Source organism: Odontesthes bonariensis, chromosome 8, assembly GCF_027942865.1.
Source record: "Odontesthes bonariensis isolate fOdoBon6 chromosome 8, fOdoBon6.hap1, whole genome shotgun sequence".
Classification (NCBI taxonomy): Eukaryota; Metazoa; Chordata; class Actinopteri; order Atheriniformes; family Atherinopsidae; genus Odontesthes; species Odontesthes bonariensis.
Window position 1 is genome coordinate 34,748,199 of NC_134513.1, and position 17,513 is coordinate 34,765,711.

Below are 17,513 nucleotides of genomic sequence, written 5' to 3' on the forward strand. Positions count from 1 at the left end.
ATTAAAGTCACTAATCAATGTTCTTCAGCGAAGATAAAGAAAGGATCTAAGATCCGCTTGTGTTTGACATCACTGAGACGCGAGGAAGTCGAGTGAACACTGTGTCGATTCCACTTTAGATGATCTGAACAAAATCACTGCGGATGAATTAATAAGCAGACACTCAGTTTCTGTACTTTAACTCAAAATGATCAAAGCTGCAGCAGCCGTACTGATTACATTCACTTTATAAAAACATGAACAATGATGTCGCCTCATGCTCAACGGTCAGCCTAAAAGGAGCAACAGTCTCTCTCCCTACTTGGATGTTAATTCAACTAACGGTTACATCCGATTCATTAATGTAAGTAAGCCACCTGTCAAGTCGAATCAAATTTAGATTTCACTAAGGCTGGGTTTAAAGGAGCAGTTTCACTTTTAGCTCAACTGCTAACAAACCTCTTAAGAATATTCTTAAGTCTCTGACCATGAAGGTGAATCTTGCTGCGTTGCATGTTAGGATGAGGGAAACGGAATCTGAAGCAGGTCCACCTTTAGCTGACCCTGCTGGCATGGTCAAAACGCTCGAATGTGACAAAGAGAAGAGACAGAAAAGAAGCATCACCCGGAGAAACTGAACCATGCTGCCAAGGAATCAGATAAATTACAGAGGTTTGTAAAAGCTGCTTATTCCTAGCTGGTGCTGTGGGGAAATCTGATCTCTTGCATAGTCCAACCGCCTTTTACAACCTTTTATCAGGACCAGAGCATTTGGCAATTTTCTTTGCCCTTTGGCTCCCCCTACAGTTCTATTTCTATAAAAACAGATCTGGGTGTGAGCCCTGCACACGTGCAGCCATACACATGGATTTGTTGTCACAAATCTCTTGTTGAAGAGGCCACAAAGACGCCATCAAACTAGAAAAAAACAAGTTAAGTAATCATAAAGAAAGGGCTGCAAACCAAAGTTGTAAAACTGTGGTATCTCAGGCCCCTCAGTGCTCTAAGGCAGTTTCCCGAGAATGTTCATAACAACAACAGTCCAAAGCACATAGTTTTAAGGTTCACAAACTTCAGTTTTTTTATTTAGCTTTTGGTTACATAAAGTTAAAATGCACAAAGATTTGATTTTACAGGTTATTTCTACAGTGTGTGCATGAAAAGTAGATCTTTAAGTGTTGGCAACATGTAAACAACGCAATGACGGAGCAATTAGCCCAAATTCAACATGTGGCATCGTTGTGACATCAGCTCCATATCGTATGCAGTTCAAAAGGTCTTTTTTCTGGAGTCCCACCGATAGTTTCTGAGCAGCTAACCCCCATTTCAAGCTCAATAAACTCAAAGTCATGAACACAAAGCTTCGCTTCAAGGGCTGAGTAGTTTGTGGGAAAACGCCATAATGACAAATAAAAGTCTGACACAATCAATATTTTCACTAAAGAATAACATCTAATTGAGTTATAATATGAGCAAAATATCTTAAATCATAGTCTTATCTAAAAATCAACTTTAACATTTATTTGGCCACCATAAGACCAATCAATACACTGACTAATAGTTTTTTCAGTATGTGAGAACACTTCAATATGGCTTTTTTAATTAACATAAACTAAATGTTGGGTTTCTCTTGCATGTCAAAAAATGTTCCATTTAACAAAAGACGACACAAAACTGCTCAATTTAAATGAGCATTCGGCCTTGTTGACATACAGTTCCTATAACGCACCCATCAACCTCGGGTAATGAAGCACAGCATCCACAGCAGCCACACCGACAATGCAGATTACCCCCAGCTCACTCCTTTTAGCCTCAGAAACAATCCGTCACCAATTCCACTAAAGAATCCCACGATGAAAATCATCCGAAAAATAGCAATTTACTGATCTATCACTAGTTTCTGTCTGATTGTTGCTCGGCTCAGTTTCAGACCGACTAACTCAGGTGCCTTTAAACAGTGTTAATGTTGACCAATTTATCGAGTAACAGCAAATACAACTCAACTGCTCTGTTGAAATGCAAATGAATGTGACACAAAAAGGAAATATGTCAAAGGTATGAGTTAACTGGAGCCTTTTTTAACCAACTTTGGGCACAAGATTTAAATCTGAGGAAGACCGTTGTCCCTTTTGTAACACAAATGTTGAAATAACAGTTTTAGGATTGCAATTCAACCCAGAATGAATGAAAATACTTTTTTTTAAAAAAGAAAAAGCAAGTTAAACCCCTCCAATTCTGGGAAAATGGTCCATTAATGCCTATCATGAGTAAATGCTTTATTCTAATGAATGTTAAAAGCAAACATGCAGAAATCTTTCCTCTCTCAGACTCATTACGTGTTAGTGAGACTGCAAGCATTTAAAAACTATCAAAGCCTGCATGCGACACATCCTTTTCTGTTAACAGATGCCCATTGATGACAACTGAGAGCTACTGGCTAAAAAACACAATCAAACCACAGTCTGATGAATTAGCCAGTTCTGCTTCATATCTGATAATTACAGGATAAAAATAAATAAATCAATATCCCTCCAAAAACAGCTCCACGCAGAAATGTGTCCCTCTTTGTCTGACTTTACCTCCCCACACTTATGTTTCCGAGTTATTTGCTGCACTTTTTAACCTCAGAAACTCTAAAACTAACATAATACAGTTTAAAATCTCACACATGAACACACACAGAGGACTGGCTGCAGCCATGTTCATAACAGCTAAGAAGGTGGGCAGGGACCCCACATCACCATATCAAGCATGTTGACACCACAACTGGACTTATAACAGAGAATATGTGATGTGTGCGGCCTTTTAAGGGTTTAACAATGTGATCAGAATATTTTTGCTTTAATTATTTTGAATGTCTCCCTATAACAAATACATCAGGGTATAAACTGTTCATCATGAAACCGCTTGAAAAAGATTCAAAAGTACCCAAGACAAAAAAACTGGATCATTATTATTTTTCTTTTTATTCTATTCATTGGACACAAGGTTCCTATTTATACATTTTTATGCTTTCCCTGTATTTTTAAGATTCTGTGAGGTTCATTAAACCTATAATGTCATTTCTAACAACGTTCCAAATCCTCCCCATGGAATCCTCTTCATTTTGCATCCTGGCAGTGCAGTAGGTGCCCCTTTTCTATTGGAGTCCAAGTTGTAGTGGTAATATTGCCATTCAAATGACCTCCAAAAACCCATCGAAGGATTAGATGACCACTACAACCTGCTCCTGATAAGAAGAGGAGACCATTTCCTTTGAAAAACACAAAGACACAGTCCTGTAAGGCAGTCTGTACAGCATAACCATCTTACTCTCTGTTGGGAGTGTGCCATTGTATATATCCTAACAAATTTAATTCAATTTAATACTTTATTATTCCCAAAAGGAAGCTGTATTGCTTCAGTACTAAGATAGGGTATTGTTATAGGTAAATAAATAAAATAAAATCAGCTGGCCAACACTTAGAAAGTTGAAGTGTAGCAGAGAGAGCTGTGCTAGAAATATTCAGAGGTCTCCATCAGTGGAGTGGGATGTTGTTTTTGCAGCTAGGCGACAACTTTCCTGATGATGTCACACACAGCACCGGCAGGTAACACAGGTGAACTCTCTCAGTGGACAACATTAACAGGAAACCACATGCAACAGCTGAACATTTTGGGTGCAGACGCTCCTTCTCAGTGACATATCCACACGTTTCACGATGACCAAAGAAAAATCATTTAAACTTCCTGCTTCTTTTTCTCCAAATTGTTCCAGTTCTGCATCCAAGACGTCTCCTCTTCAGCTCATCTCAGTTTAGGGTCTAATTCCAGGAATTCCTTGGGCTTTGGAAAGCTCAATGAGTTGCTCCCATGTGCAAACAACTTTCCTGCTGACATTATTACACATCATAACAGATGTGAAAAAAGTACCAAAAACTCTCCCTGGAGCACATCATCCAAACCAGCACAGAAAAACGTCTAAGAAATCTGTTTTCACAGAAAAAAAGTTTGTGAGAAATTTTTAAAAAGATGCAAAGAAAGACGCAATATGCCCAGAGCTACTGCAGCAGGTTGCCACTTGAGCAGTACCTTTCAAAAAAAGGTGTGTGAGGTCTCTATATGTTACAGAAAGTTTCTATTTCTACAAGTAACACCAAAAGCTGCATGTCTGGCTTCCAGTTCAGAACAGATGAAGTGAACCACTGAGGTACTTTTAAATGGGATTCAGAGGCTTTCTGCCTTTAAATCAAACATTACATTTGGTTTACATCTCATGCTGAGTGACAGTAAGTCCAGAGCTAAATATTCAAACCCTGACACCATCCATCTCGACCTGCTATTGTGTTTACATCCGATTATCGAAGCTACCACAGCATTAAACTTAAAAACACCAAGCCTGTTAGCCCAAAACACACGGAGCTACCTGCCTCTCATCTGGTTGTCTTCCAGGTCTTGTGGTTCTTCAATCCGGTACAGGCACCGTTCACCCAGGCGGTAGCTGACATCACGCTAGCTTGCGGCATGACAGAAGTTGGTGCTAACAAGCTAACAGGGAGGGCTAGCTACTAACTGATGAACGTTTACCCGCAGTCCAGCTGTCAGTTAAGCGTCATGTGTCGCAGGTTATTTATCTAACCAGCTGTTAAGTGTGAATACATCGCTGATCAACCAAACGAGTATAGATGCTCTAAGCTAACTAGCAGGCTAGCGATGTGGCAATGATCAGACAGGTGGCAGGCTAGCTGTTAGCACACCAGCCTGAGGCCTTCCTGGGTGTTGGATGTGTTTAGCACTGAATGCAAACAGTCTGAGCTCATACCAAAAGCCGTGCAATGTTGTCCCCCTGTTGAGGGTTCTTTTACCTGAAATCTTTGTCACTGGAGGTCATTTTCTCCAGGAGGTTGGAGATGTGGTACGAGGCGCTCGCCATGTCGGTGCTGTTAGCCGTTAGCCTCCTGCTAGCAGACTGCGCTCAGTGAGAGTATTTTTGCCGCTGAGTGCCTGCGTGCCCGGCTGTGTCTCTGGGTGTGAGTGATTTTAGAGGTAAAAGGGTGTGTTGCTGCTTCTTCTGCTGCTGTGGCCGCCTTTCTCTTCTTCTACAGCAACTGTCGCATCCTGGGGCGCGGAGTTTGGTGCGTTTGAATGGAGCTCCCGTTCTCTCTGCAGAGGGGCGGGGTTAGCAGGACTGGACGCTGCGGGGTCGGAGGTCACAGTAGGAGCCTCAATTATTACTGTTACACATTTTATTTTTCCAAATCATCTTTTCCTGAAATAAAAATATAATCAAAAGACAGAAAACCAATTAAACACACACACATATATATATGATATGAAAATATCTTTTAAAAATATATTTACTTTTTAAAATACTTTTTAAGCAATTTCTACTGGTAATTTTGGCATTTTTTAATATCTGTCATGCTGCGTAACTACCATCAGAAGCAGCTGACTGAGCTCTGCAAAGCCCAAGTGATGCCTTGAAAAGACCCCAAATCCTGACAAATTTAAGAGGGGACATTTAAGATGTAAGGCATGCTGCCTGTTAGTGAAGGAGCGACCCACCCAAACCCTTTTCCACATCCTCCCTTCATTTTCTTATTCAAAGTGTTGTGATAGAACATAAAAAGTTCAACTGAGGCCAAAGAAAGCCTAGAAGAATGTGAAGAATAGTATAAAGTCCGACTTCTTACTTCCCAAAGGGACGGTAACTCAGCCAGCACATGCTACAGAGATTGAGGAGGTCAGTGTAAGTGAAACAATTTTATCTGAACTAAAATTGTTCAGATGGGAGAATGATGAGAAGATTATGGCAATTACAGAAGCTATAACCTCAATTGACCGATCAGTCGATAAAATGGGAGAAAGGTTAGCCCATGCAGAGGACCAGATCTGCAGGCTTTCTCGCCTGCTAATATACCTGTTGCTGCGAGAGACGCAACTCGAGGAAAGATGTGAAGAGCTGGAAAATTTCACCAGGAGAAGCAGCCTGTGAAAATATTGGGTTTTAGAAGGTTCAGAGCCAGGAGACATGGTTCAGTGGACTGAGCTTTGTGGACTTTTATGAAGGAGTTCCTGGATTTGCCCTCAGATCTCACTCTGCAGATAGAAAGAGCCCACAGGTCACTCCAACAGTAACCTTCGAATGATGAAGCACCTCCACGGTCACTCACAGTGAGATTTGTCAACCACCAGCAAAAATGGGGAGCTGCATCAGGCTGGCTGGAAGATGACAACAAGTGGCCCGCAAAAAGGGGAGCTGGTGACTCGCAGTCTCATTTAGAGGCCTTTTAAAAGAAATCTGCGGACTGAAAAGCAGTGAGACGGGAATATTTCTTAAATATCAATATATTAATATTAATTTCTCAAATTCCATTTATATAAAATAGGGAGGCGAGGGAGGGATAAGGGGAGTTGAAACATAAAGATAATTTTTTTTTTCCTTTCCAAGATGGGGGCGAGGACTGGTTTAAGATTTGAGATCAAATCTCAAGAAGGTAAGCTTGGATGTGAAAAAAATCGGTAAAATGGAAGGGATAAAAATCATTTAATTAAATGTAAATGAGCTCCACAGTCACAGGAGGCAGGATAATAACCAAATTATTACAAGAAATGTAGCTTTCATGCAGGAAACTCATTTGAATGACATAGAGCACACACAAATAGGTAGACTTGGGTTTAAACATGTTTTCTCATCATCACATTTATGCGGCAGCAAGAGAAGCCATGTTAATTCAAAGTAGTGTTAATTATGAACATATCCTGGATACAAAAGACAGAGAAGGAAGGTACTAATGAAAAGGAAATGAGAAATGACTCGATAGATACAATGTTATATGTTCATATTTTTTTAAAAGGGTTAATGGGAAATTACATGACTATTGTTAGTAACAAAGTATTAAAATATTCATTGCATCTAAAATTGCGTGCTGTTGATAGTGACAGAAACTTGTAAAACAACTGGATGCCGGTGACAAACTGCTATCAGACCCTAAACAAACTGTCCTTTGTTATAACAGATATTGTTTCAGCAAACAAAATTCAAACACCTGACATTCTGCTTATGTGAACTGTGAGATTTTCTTCATTTAGTCTTCTGAGAAAGTTCACACCACACCTCTCTGCTACACCTCCAACTATTTAAATTGATTTAGTTATTTTCCTTGATAATTCATAATGCAAAACTATATTAAATTAAACTTACTACTGCAGGAAGTCCTGCAGAATGAGGTCTGGCGTCGTCCTGCTGAAATAACCACGGAGCTCCTGGGAAAAGACGTCACCTTGATGGCAGCATCTGTCTCTCCAGAACTCCAACATCCAGCTCTGCATCAGTGGTACCTTCACACAGATGAAGCCCTCCCTGCCATGGACCTTGATGCCCCCCCACACCATCACAGATGCTGGCTTTAAACCTTTCTCTGAGAACAGCCTGGATGCTCTTTCTCATCAGTTTGTCTGGGAAGCAGCTGAAACGTGGACTCATCTGCCCACAGAACACGTGTCCACTGTCTTTCTGTCCATCTGAGAATAGCTGGTGTCCAGAGAACTGGGCCGTGGTTCTGCACAGAGCTGATATATGTTTTCTATCATCGAAATACAATCAAGTTGTTCAGTAAAGACATTAAAAACAAAATTCATCATCAGACATGAATTTATTATAACTTTGTTTTTGTCATCAGTTTTCTCCTAATAAACGACTCAGCAGCTTCCCAGATTATCTTATTATACATTTTACAAAAATATGAGGATTAAACTGTCACCTCTAAGCTGCAGTTGTACATTAACCACCTTATAACAACTGTTATATAACAACATGTCAGTGCAGGACTTTAACTTAGGTTGTTTTGCAGGTACCCTTAATAATGTGAGTGGCTCAGTGTGGAGAATAATGGCCTCCATCACCTGCAGCAGGTGTCTCCATTGAAAACATCATTAATGAGAGCTCCTCCCTTGTACAGGATCAGTAAACAGAGAATCAAATACAGCTGCAGATCTCTGCCTGTGTCCAGCTATATTGAGCACATTACCCTCTGCTCAGAAATGAATCACCACACACACACTCATGTGCGGTGTGTGTGTGTGTGTGTGTGATCTTCTTCATGTAGGACAGACTTTCAGGACAATGAGGAAGCTCTTGTCTTTGGTTGAATGCATTCAGAGTGTGTTTCAGTCGGTGTGTGTGTGTGTGTGTGTGTGGTTCTCGTATTGTGAAGACTCAGCATCTTGTAGAGATATAAAGCTTATTCTGACAAGGTCAATTATTACATTAAAACTCTTGGGTTTTAGTTTGGGTTCAATTAAAGCTCCGGTTAAATTTAGGTTGAGGATAAGATTATGTATAAGCGGGAAAAAATATTAAATCAACACTTCTGGAAGATGTCAATACAGCTGTTTTATTCAATAGAAAAATAACAAATCACAGATATGACATAAACGATTCCATTTCAGAGTTGAACATTGTAAAACAAACCTTGTTCGACTGTAATGACCTGTCTGAGCTGTCTGAGCTTTCTTTCCAATTTGTTTAGAAGTAAATAAGCCTTTTGCATTTGAGGTGAAATGTCTTGAAGAACCAAAGAAAATAAGTCCAGTTTCCCTTATTTAAGCTCTTAGGGTTCTCGGTACAGGACGTGGTTATCTTCCTGACAGGGCTCCGGGGGTCCGCTTAACCAAAAAGGAGTCATTTGTCCCGTACTCATTGATCTGCACTGGATACCCACAGCTGCCTGAATCTAATTCAGCAGGTCTGGACATTTCTGTGTCTTTCCGAGCATCTTTCTGATATTTTTTCTGGGAAAACACAGATTTCTGAAAGATTCTGTGCTGGTTTGGATCTGTGCTGCTGGAAGGATTTCTGCTGCTAACTCTGGTGATCTGTTATGATGCATGACCAGCTGATTTATATCTTATTCTGTTATCTATCTATAACAAGAGCATATTTTTAATGATAATTTATACTGCAGCAATATAATTTCCTTTAAGGGAATTATAAAGCATCATTGAAGTGAATTGAATTGAATAAAATTGATGAGGAGTTAAAACCAGTTATTTAAACTCATATTAACTTACACTCGTTCTCCTCTGAGGAACAGCATATGGTACATCCCTACGGACAGCAGTCTCAGTCCAGACTGTTCTTAATTGTGGTTCTGACCAACTTTTGAAATAATTTTCTGTCAGTTATTTGTCAGACTGACATTTATTCAATGCCAATCAAGGGCTTTGGGTGTTGTTGTCATGTCAGAAATCATCATATATTCATTAGTTCTGCGTGATGACTGATTTTGCTGTCGGGGTTATAATCAGGGAAAGAATCAGTGAAAGGTCAAACAGACTATTTAATCTGAAACTCTGAACATAAACTGCTCTGGAGCAGGTGATGTGTTCTGCCCAGGTTACCATGGTGATCTAGCCACGTTTAAAGACTCACTTTGATGAAACTGAAAACTCTGTATTTCGGGTTAACATACGGCAGAGAGATGGGGAAGACATGCAGCAAAGGGCCGCTCGGAGCGGGACTCGAACCGGGGCCAGCTGCAGCGAGGACTGTAGCCTCTGTACATGGGGTGGCTGCTTAACCCACTACGCCACCGACCGCTCCATTAACATACCTTTCTAATCCGCTAATCTTGCTTCATTGTGCCACCCTGAGGTTAGAATTAAGTATAGGTTACGTTTAGGATGAGGAAGTAAGTGATTCGTTATGTGAATAAGTGTCCTCACAAGGACATTAGGATAAATGTATGTGTGTGTGTGTGTGTGTCTGTGTGTTTGTGTGATGCGTCACAGATCAGTGGAGTGGGATGTTTACAATCCCCCAGGCGCTTTTTCTCTTTCTCTGTTGACACAAAATACAGCCAGACATATGCGTGCTGTGATTCCACTGTAGGTGTGTACGTGTGTGTGTGTGTGTGTGTGTGTGTGTGTGCGTGTGTGTGGGAGAGTGTGTGCGTGTAAGGCACGGAAAGCGTTTGACATTAATCTATGAAATTAGACAGCAGCTGCATCACAAACACTCACCGTCTCCTTCAGATATCTCACAGGAAATAATTATGATGATAATAAAGAATACGAAGAAGGTGTGAGGAAGAGGATTCTGCCCTCATCAGTTCTCATCTGCAATGGCCTGCACACCACTCTCAGGCAGACACACAAAAAGGATATTATTGAACAAGTGTTTGAAGTATTTTGAATGAGGTGCTGCTCATCAGTGGAGAAGACAGCTAACTGCTAATGTTAACGTGACAGAGGGGAGTTCAGAGTTTGCCAATCCATCTGTTGAGTCACTGCAGAGCAGAATAACACAGGTAACCATGGTAACTGTACACAAAGAGGATGTCGTAAAATGTTTAGAGGACTGTTTAAAAGTCCTGATCCAGCCCTCATTTCTTTCAATGTTCTGAGCAGCCAGACTTTCTTGTAACCTTTTGAAGTGGTCTTGAACAATAGGTCTCCAGGCTTTCTGAAGGACTTTCAAAGCCTTATGTTAACCTGGTCCAGAGGCGGCGTCCACTTCTCTGGGCTCGGAGGCATCTGAGATGGACCATCACACAGTGGAAATGTGTGCTGTGGTCAGACCGATCAGTCTTCCAGATCTTTGTTGGAAGAAATGGAGCAAAGAGCAAAAGGAGCCTCCAGCCTGCTGTCAGCAAGCAGTCCCTGCAGCCAGGCTCTGGGATGGGGTTGGATCCTAGCAGTAACTGAGTCACTCCAAACTGCTCGAGCTAACTCTCTCTCCTCTGTCCTGATTCTCCTGGACCTGTCTGCAGCATTTGACACAGTGAACCACGACATCCTTCTCTCTACCCTGGAGGGAATTAGTGTCTCTGGCTCTGCACTCTCCATGTTTTCATCCTACTTGACAGGTCGCTCCTACCAGGTAACACTGAGAGGGTCTGTGTCGAAGCCACGTAGGCTCACCACTGGGGTTCCGCAAGATTCAGTCTTGGGTCCTCTTCTTTTCTCCCTCTACACATCATCTCTTGGTTCTATCGTCCACTCCCATAACTTTTCCTACCACTGCTATGCAGATGATGATTCTGTCTTTTCCCCCTTCTGACACCCAAGAAGACATCTCGGGGTGGATGTCGATGCACCACCTTAAGCTCAACCTGGACAAGACTGAGCTGGCGTTTCTCCCGGGGAAGGGCTGCTTGTTCCGAGACCTGGCAATCACCATGGATGACTCCGTGGTGACGTCAACTTGGCCTGCGAGGAATCTAGGTGTGACCCTGGACGACCAACTGTCGTTCTCGGCAAACATCGCAACAGTGACCCGTTCCTGCAGATTCTTCCTATACAACATCCGGAGGATTCGCCCCTTCCTCACCATCAGGACAGCGCAGGTGCTCATTCAGGCTCTTGTCATCTCCCGCCTGGACTACTGCAACTCCCTCCTTGCTGGCGCCCGGCTTCTGCCATCAGACCTCTGGAGATTGTTCAGAAAGCTGCTGCTCGTCTGGTGTTCAACCTCCCCGAGTTCTCCCACACCACTCCCCTTCTCCACTCTCTACACTGGCTCCCTGTTTTTGCTCGCATCCAGTTTGAGACTATGGTGCTTGTCTACAGGGCAATGGAAGGAGCAGCTCCTTCATACCTCCAGGCTATGGTCAAGCCCTACACCCCCGCCTGACCACTTCGCTCTGTGGCCTCCAGGCGGCCGGCTGCTCCGTCACTCAGTGGTCCCTGCGCACCATCCACACGGTAACGGCTTTTCTCTGTTCTGGCACCCCGATGGTGGAACGATCTCCCGACTGATGTCAGGACAGCTGAGTCGCTGCCCATCTTTCACCGCAGGCTGAAAACCCATCTCTTCAGGAAACACTACCCAGATCCGCCCTCTTAGGACATCACCTGTTTCGTCCCAGCTTCTTACGCACTTGTTTCCTAAATTGTCTTTGTTTTCTAAATTGTCTTCCCATTTGTCTAGGCACCCAACTTACTGCACTTACTCTAGCACTAGTTATGCTCTTAGCTGTTTGGTTTTGGAAGGAAATGCACTAATGATTTCTTGTGACCTGAAGTTCTTTTGCCTACCAATGTGGAACACACTTATTGTAAGTCACTTTGGATAAAAGCGTCTGCAAAATGACCGTAACGTAATGTAATGTAATGTATGAGGGCCCTCTGCAAGGCTCATTTCCACGCAGGATTAATGCAGAAAGGGTCACTGAGATTTTACAGCAACATATGCTGCCTTCAAGACCACATCTTTTCCAGGGACGTCCATGCATTGTTCAAGCAGACGATGTAAAAGCACATTCTGCACACATACCGCAGCTGGGGGCTGCAGCGCTGGAGGCTGTGACGCTGGAGGCTGTGGCCCTGGAGGCTGTGACGCTGTAGGCTGTGGCCCTGGAGGCTGTGGCCCTGGAGGCTGTGGCCCTGGAGGCTGTGACGCTGGAGGCTGTGGCCCTGGAGGCTGTGGCCCTGGAGGCTGTGGCCCTGGAGGCTGTGACGCTGGAGGCTGTGGCCCTGGAGGCTGTGGCCCTGGAGGCTGTGACGCTGGAGGCTGTGGCCATGGAGGCTGTGGCGCTGGAGGCTGTGGCCCTGGAGGCTGTGGCCCTGGAGGCTGTGACGCTGGAGGCTGTGGCCATGGAGGCTGTGGCGCTGGAGGCTGTGGCCCTGGAGGCTGTGACGCTGGAGGCTGTGGCACTGGAGGCTGTGACGCTGGAGGCTGTGGCCATGGAGGCTGTGGCGCTGGAGGCTGTGGCCCTGGAGGCTGTGACGCTGGAGGCTGTGGCACTGGAGGCTGTGACGCTGGAGGCTGTGGCACTGGAGGCTGTGACGCTGTAGGCTGTGGCCCTGGAGGCTGTGGCCCTGGAGGCTGTGACGCTGGAGGCTGTGGCGCTGGAGGCTGTGGCCCTGGAGGCTGTGACGCTGGACGCTGTGACGCTGGAGGCTGTGGCCCTGGACGCTGTGACGCTGGAGGCTGTGGCACTGGAGGCTGTGGCACTGGAGGCTGTGGCACTGGAGGCTGTGGCTCTGGAGGCTGTGGCTCTGGAGGCTGTGGCTCTGGAGGCAGTGGCTCTGGAGGCTGTGGCTCTGGAGGCAGTGGCTCTGGAGGCTGTGGCTCTGGAGGCTGTGGCTCTGGAGGCAGTGGCTCTGGAGGCTGTGGCTCTGGAGGCAGTGGCTCTGGAGGCTGTGGCTCTGGAGGCGGTGGCTCTGGAGGCTGTGGCGCTGGAGGCTGTGGCTCTGGAGGCTGTGGCTCTGGAGGCGGTGGCTCTGGAGGCTGTGGCGCTGGAGGCGGTGGCGCTGGAGGCGGTGGCGCTGGAGGCGGTGGCTCTGGAGGCTTTGACGTTGGAGGCTGTGGCGCTGGAGGCTGTGGCTCTGGAGGCTGTGGCTCTGGAGGCTGTGACGTTGGAGGCTGTGGCCCTAGAGGCTGTGGCGCTGGAGGCGGTGGCGCTGGAGGCGGTGGTGCTGGAGGCTGTGGCCCTGGAGGCTGTGGCCCTGGAGGCAGTGGTGCTGGAGGCTGTGGCCCTGGAGGCTGTGGCGCTGGAGGCTGTGGCCCTGGAGGCTGTGGCGCTGGAGGCGGTGGTGCTGGAGGCGGTGGTGCTGGAGGCTGTGACCCTGGAGGCTGTGGCCCTGGAGGCAGTGGCTCTGGAGATGGGAAGGCCGGAGAGGCACATGGAGAGACGAAGGAGGAGGTGTACAACGCGTCTACTTTTGCGGGCTCCATGCCGAAAATGTCCACCACCACAGCGTGTTGCACATTCGTCGCCTCCACCCAAATGTGCGTCAATTACAGCCCCATTGTGTGTACTGGCTTCTGCAAAAAGAAGTCCACAAGGTCAGTTTCCTCCACGAGCTGGTCTCCCGCCCCAAGCAGAAGAGGGCACCGACCAACTCCCAAAATTCCTCAATATCTGCCGCGTCCATGATACGGCCAGATCCTTCTGTCGCGTTTGGTGGTGTCATGGCGTGGAGAAGGTAGGACACGGATGCAGATATTTCCAAAAAACAAACTTCATTTATTTTGAAGAGCAACAAAAAGCGCGGCTGAGCCGGATTACAAAAACTAAACAATGAAAAACTTGGCAAAAACAAAAACATGACTTTGCGCTAACTTGACTTGAAAAACTTTGGCAAGGAAGCATGAATGACGGTGAGGATCTGGCGCTGATGCATGGGAAACCTGGAAACTAAATACTGAGGGAGTGATTGGTGAGTGAGTGCAGCTGTGGGGAAAACACAAAGTGATGGCAGGGCAAAAGAAACGTGGCAAAAACTAAACAGGAACTTGAAACTTTACAAAACTAAGACATGACAGAAACCTAAAACATGACCAGACTGTGAAACATAGCAAAACTAAAAACTAAACAGGACCTAAAAACATAACCAAACTAACAGACATGACAAGTCAATCTTTTAGAAAAGTTTGGAAAACTGATGAGACAAAACATGGAATACCTAGAAGGCACTATATCTGCAATGAAATAAAGGTCAAAGTATGTGTTAAAAGAGTGTTTTGATTCAATTCTCAGGATCTTTCCTTCAAATCACACAATCTTTAAGAATGGACATGAATGAATGGAGTTTTTGTCCACATGCAGAACATAACAGTTTCGGCTGCTGGAAATCACACAATAAAATTTGAAATAACATTCGCACACCCACAATGACCTAGTATGGAAAAGATGGATCCACCAGTGGATATATCCATTTGTAATAATAACAATGAGTCGGTCTACATTTATTTTAAAAGGCTGTAACACTGCAGCTGCTCGCGGATGGTCACATCGGTCTCTCCCTCCGACCGAATCTCTCGTCATATTGAGGTCAGTCTGCTTTTTGTCTTGTAGCCTGCAGAGACCCATTCTTCCACTTGGCTGCATCTTTTCCAGCTCTCCCTCCTCCATCCCTTTTCCCCACATCTCCACTGGGATGAAAACATGGCTGCTCGTCACGTTGAAGGCTGTCACTTAATCACTGCTGTAGTCAGACAATCTGGTGTTTGGATTCTGTTTGTTTTGACCAAGTGGGTTTTCTGTCAAAGCATCAGATCCAGTTCACTGCAGACACAATCCAGCTTGTTTCCTTTCCAAACCACTTAAACAAACAGTTTACAATCTAATACTTCAGCACTAGAATAAAGACTTGACCTCGCTGGCCGGGATATCTACAATGGGAGGATGAGATTGCAAAGTCAGCATGACACAACAGAAACATAACGGGATGAGATCAACTGGAATCATCCTTTAAATCCATCCAAAGGATTTTAATGCAGTCAATGGCTACATGCATGACATCCCCCGAAAAGACCGAGACTGAATCTAACAGCAGAAAAAAAAATCTTCTTACTCACAGGCTCATGATTCATGCGGGTGGCACATAACCCATCATCAAGACACAGGATTATTCTTATAACGCCATAAGATTGCATCTGTCTTAAAGTTACATTTAACAGGTGGCGGAGAATAATTCATCATTTCATAGAACACAAAATATTTTTATGGAAAAGAGTTAAAAATGTTGGTTTTATGAACTATATTTTCCCCAAAAACAAAAACTCAAATCTGTTATTTCTTAATTGGGTAGTTATTTATTAATAGTTACACACACATACAGTGCACAGTGAAAATGAGTACACCCCTGTTGAAAAGTAACATTTTGAACAATATTTTAATACACACACAAGTTATTCCCAAAACGTGCATAGAGTAAGTTTAATACAACATCTGTTCAGCTTACAACAGAAAAGAAAGGTCAATAATATAACTTAAATGACATATTTGTCCATTTTTGTGAAATTATGCTGGTGCAAAAGTGAGTACACCCCTATGTTAAACTCCCTGAGAATGGGCCGTGTTGGCCCGAAATGTCATGAAATGAAAAGGCATTAAAAGGGAGGTCATCGTTGTGCGTTTCATCCTTGCCTTACATTGAAATTTTACATTTTGAGTCTGCACCAGGCTAAAAGAGACGTGTGTGAGATTTGACTGAAATCCTATGGAGAGTATCATGATCTGCTTCAGTAGTCACAGTACATGTTGATAAGCATGTTTCTTTTGGTGAAATTCAGCTTCCTACTGTTGATGGCATCCATACAGCCCCAAACCATGTCACTCCCACTACTATGCTTGACTTTAAGCATGGGGCACTTTTCTTTGTACAAATCACTTTTTACCACCACACATGCTTGACACCATCGAAAGCAAATTTGTTTATCATTGTCTCATCAGAGACAAACAAACTAAGGATATGGATTGCTGGAACCATGTCCTGTGATCTGATGACACCAAGATGAACAAATTTGCTTTCGATGGTGTCAAGCATGTGTGGTGGTAAAAAGTGATTTGTACAAAGAAAAGTGCCCCATGCTTAAAGTCAAGCATAGTAGTGGGAGTGACATGGTTTGGGGCTGTATGGATGCCATCAACAGTAGGAAGCTGAATTTCACCAAAAGAAACATGCTTGTCAACATGTACTGTGACTACTGAAGCAGATCATGATACTCTCCATAGGATTTCAGTCAAATCTCACACACGTCTCGTTTAGCCTGGTGCAGACTCAAAATGTAAAATTTCAATGTAAGGCAAGGATGAAACGCACAACGATGACCTCCCTTTTAATGCCTTTTCATTTCATGACATTTCGGGCCAACACGGCCCATTCTCAGGGAGTTTAACATAGGGGTGTACTCACTTTTGCACCAGCATAATTTCACAAAAATGGACAAATATGTCATTTAAGTTATATTATTGACCTTTCTTTTCTGTTGTAAGCTGAACAGATGTTGTATTAAACTTACTCTATGCACGTTTTGGGAATAACTTGTGTGTGTATTAAAATATTGTTCAAAATGTTACTTTTCAACAGGGGTGTACTCATTTTCACTGTGCACTGTATATAGTATATATATGTACTACATGTATACGGTTATTGGGAGTTATTTTTTCACTGTCTTCACTGACCAACTTCATTGTTTTAGGAAATAAACACAAATCTATAATCTGATGCAGCAACACACTCAGTAAAAATTGTTATAGCAGCAAAGAAAGACATGAAAGTTTATAGAAACTACGGTAACAGTGTTCTGGAAGCTTCTCCATTCATTCTATATGAATGAATTGGATTATTTTGAAATTAATTATGATTACAATGAATTGAATTCCAATTGGCTTGAATTGGACTTTATTATTTAAGTGCCTTGAGATGACATTTGTTGTAATTTGGCGCTATATAAATAAAACTGAATTGAATTGATATGTGTGAAGGTACCACTGATGCAGAGGTGGATGTTGGAGTTCTGGAGAGACAGATGCTGCCATCAAGGTGGCGTCTTTTCCCGGGAGCTCCGTGGTTATTTCAGCAGGACGATGCCAGACCTCATTCTGCAGGACTTCCAGCAGCTTCATACACACAGAGTGTGTGAGCTCCACCGGCCTGCCTGCAGTCCACATCTGTCTCCTGTTGAAAATGTACGGAGCATCATGAAAAATGAGGAGGAAAATGTAGCAGGTCGTTCTATTTTCAAACCGATATTGTTAAACTGCAACGTTCTGCATGGTGGAGGGATCAGATTGGTGTGGGATGTAGTGATATGTAGTGGC

The 17,513-nt window shown here is 43.8% G+C and overlaps 1 protein-coding gene across 1 annotated transcript in view; it reads right to left on the bottom strand.

Annotated features, from left to right (window-relative positions):
* Window positions 1-5,142, bottom strand: part of cand1 (cullin-associated and neddylation-dissociated 1) — a 35,418-nt gene extending 30,276 nt beyond the window's left edge. The window contains exon 1 of the mRNA XM_075472268.1: window positions 4,824-5,142. Coding sequence (XP_075328383.1) covers window positions 4,824-4,891 — 68 coding nt within the window. The 5' untranslated portion in view covers window positions 4,892-5,142. The remainder of the gene's footprint in view (window positions 1-4,823) is intronic.
* Between the last annotated feature and the right edge of the window lie 12,371 nt (window positions 5,143-17,513).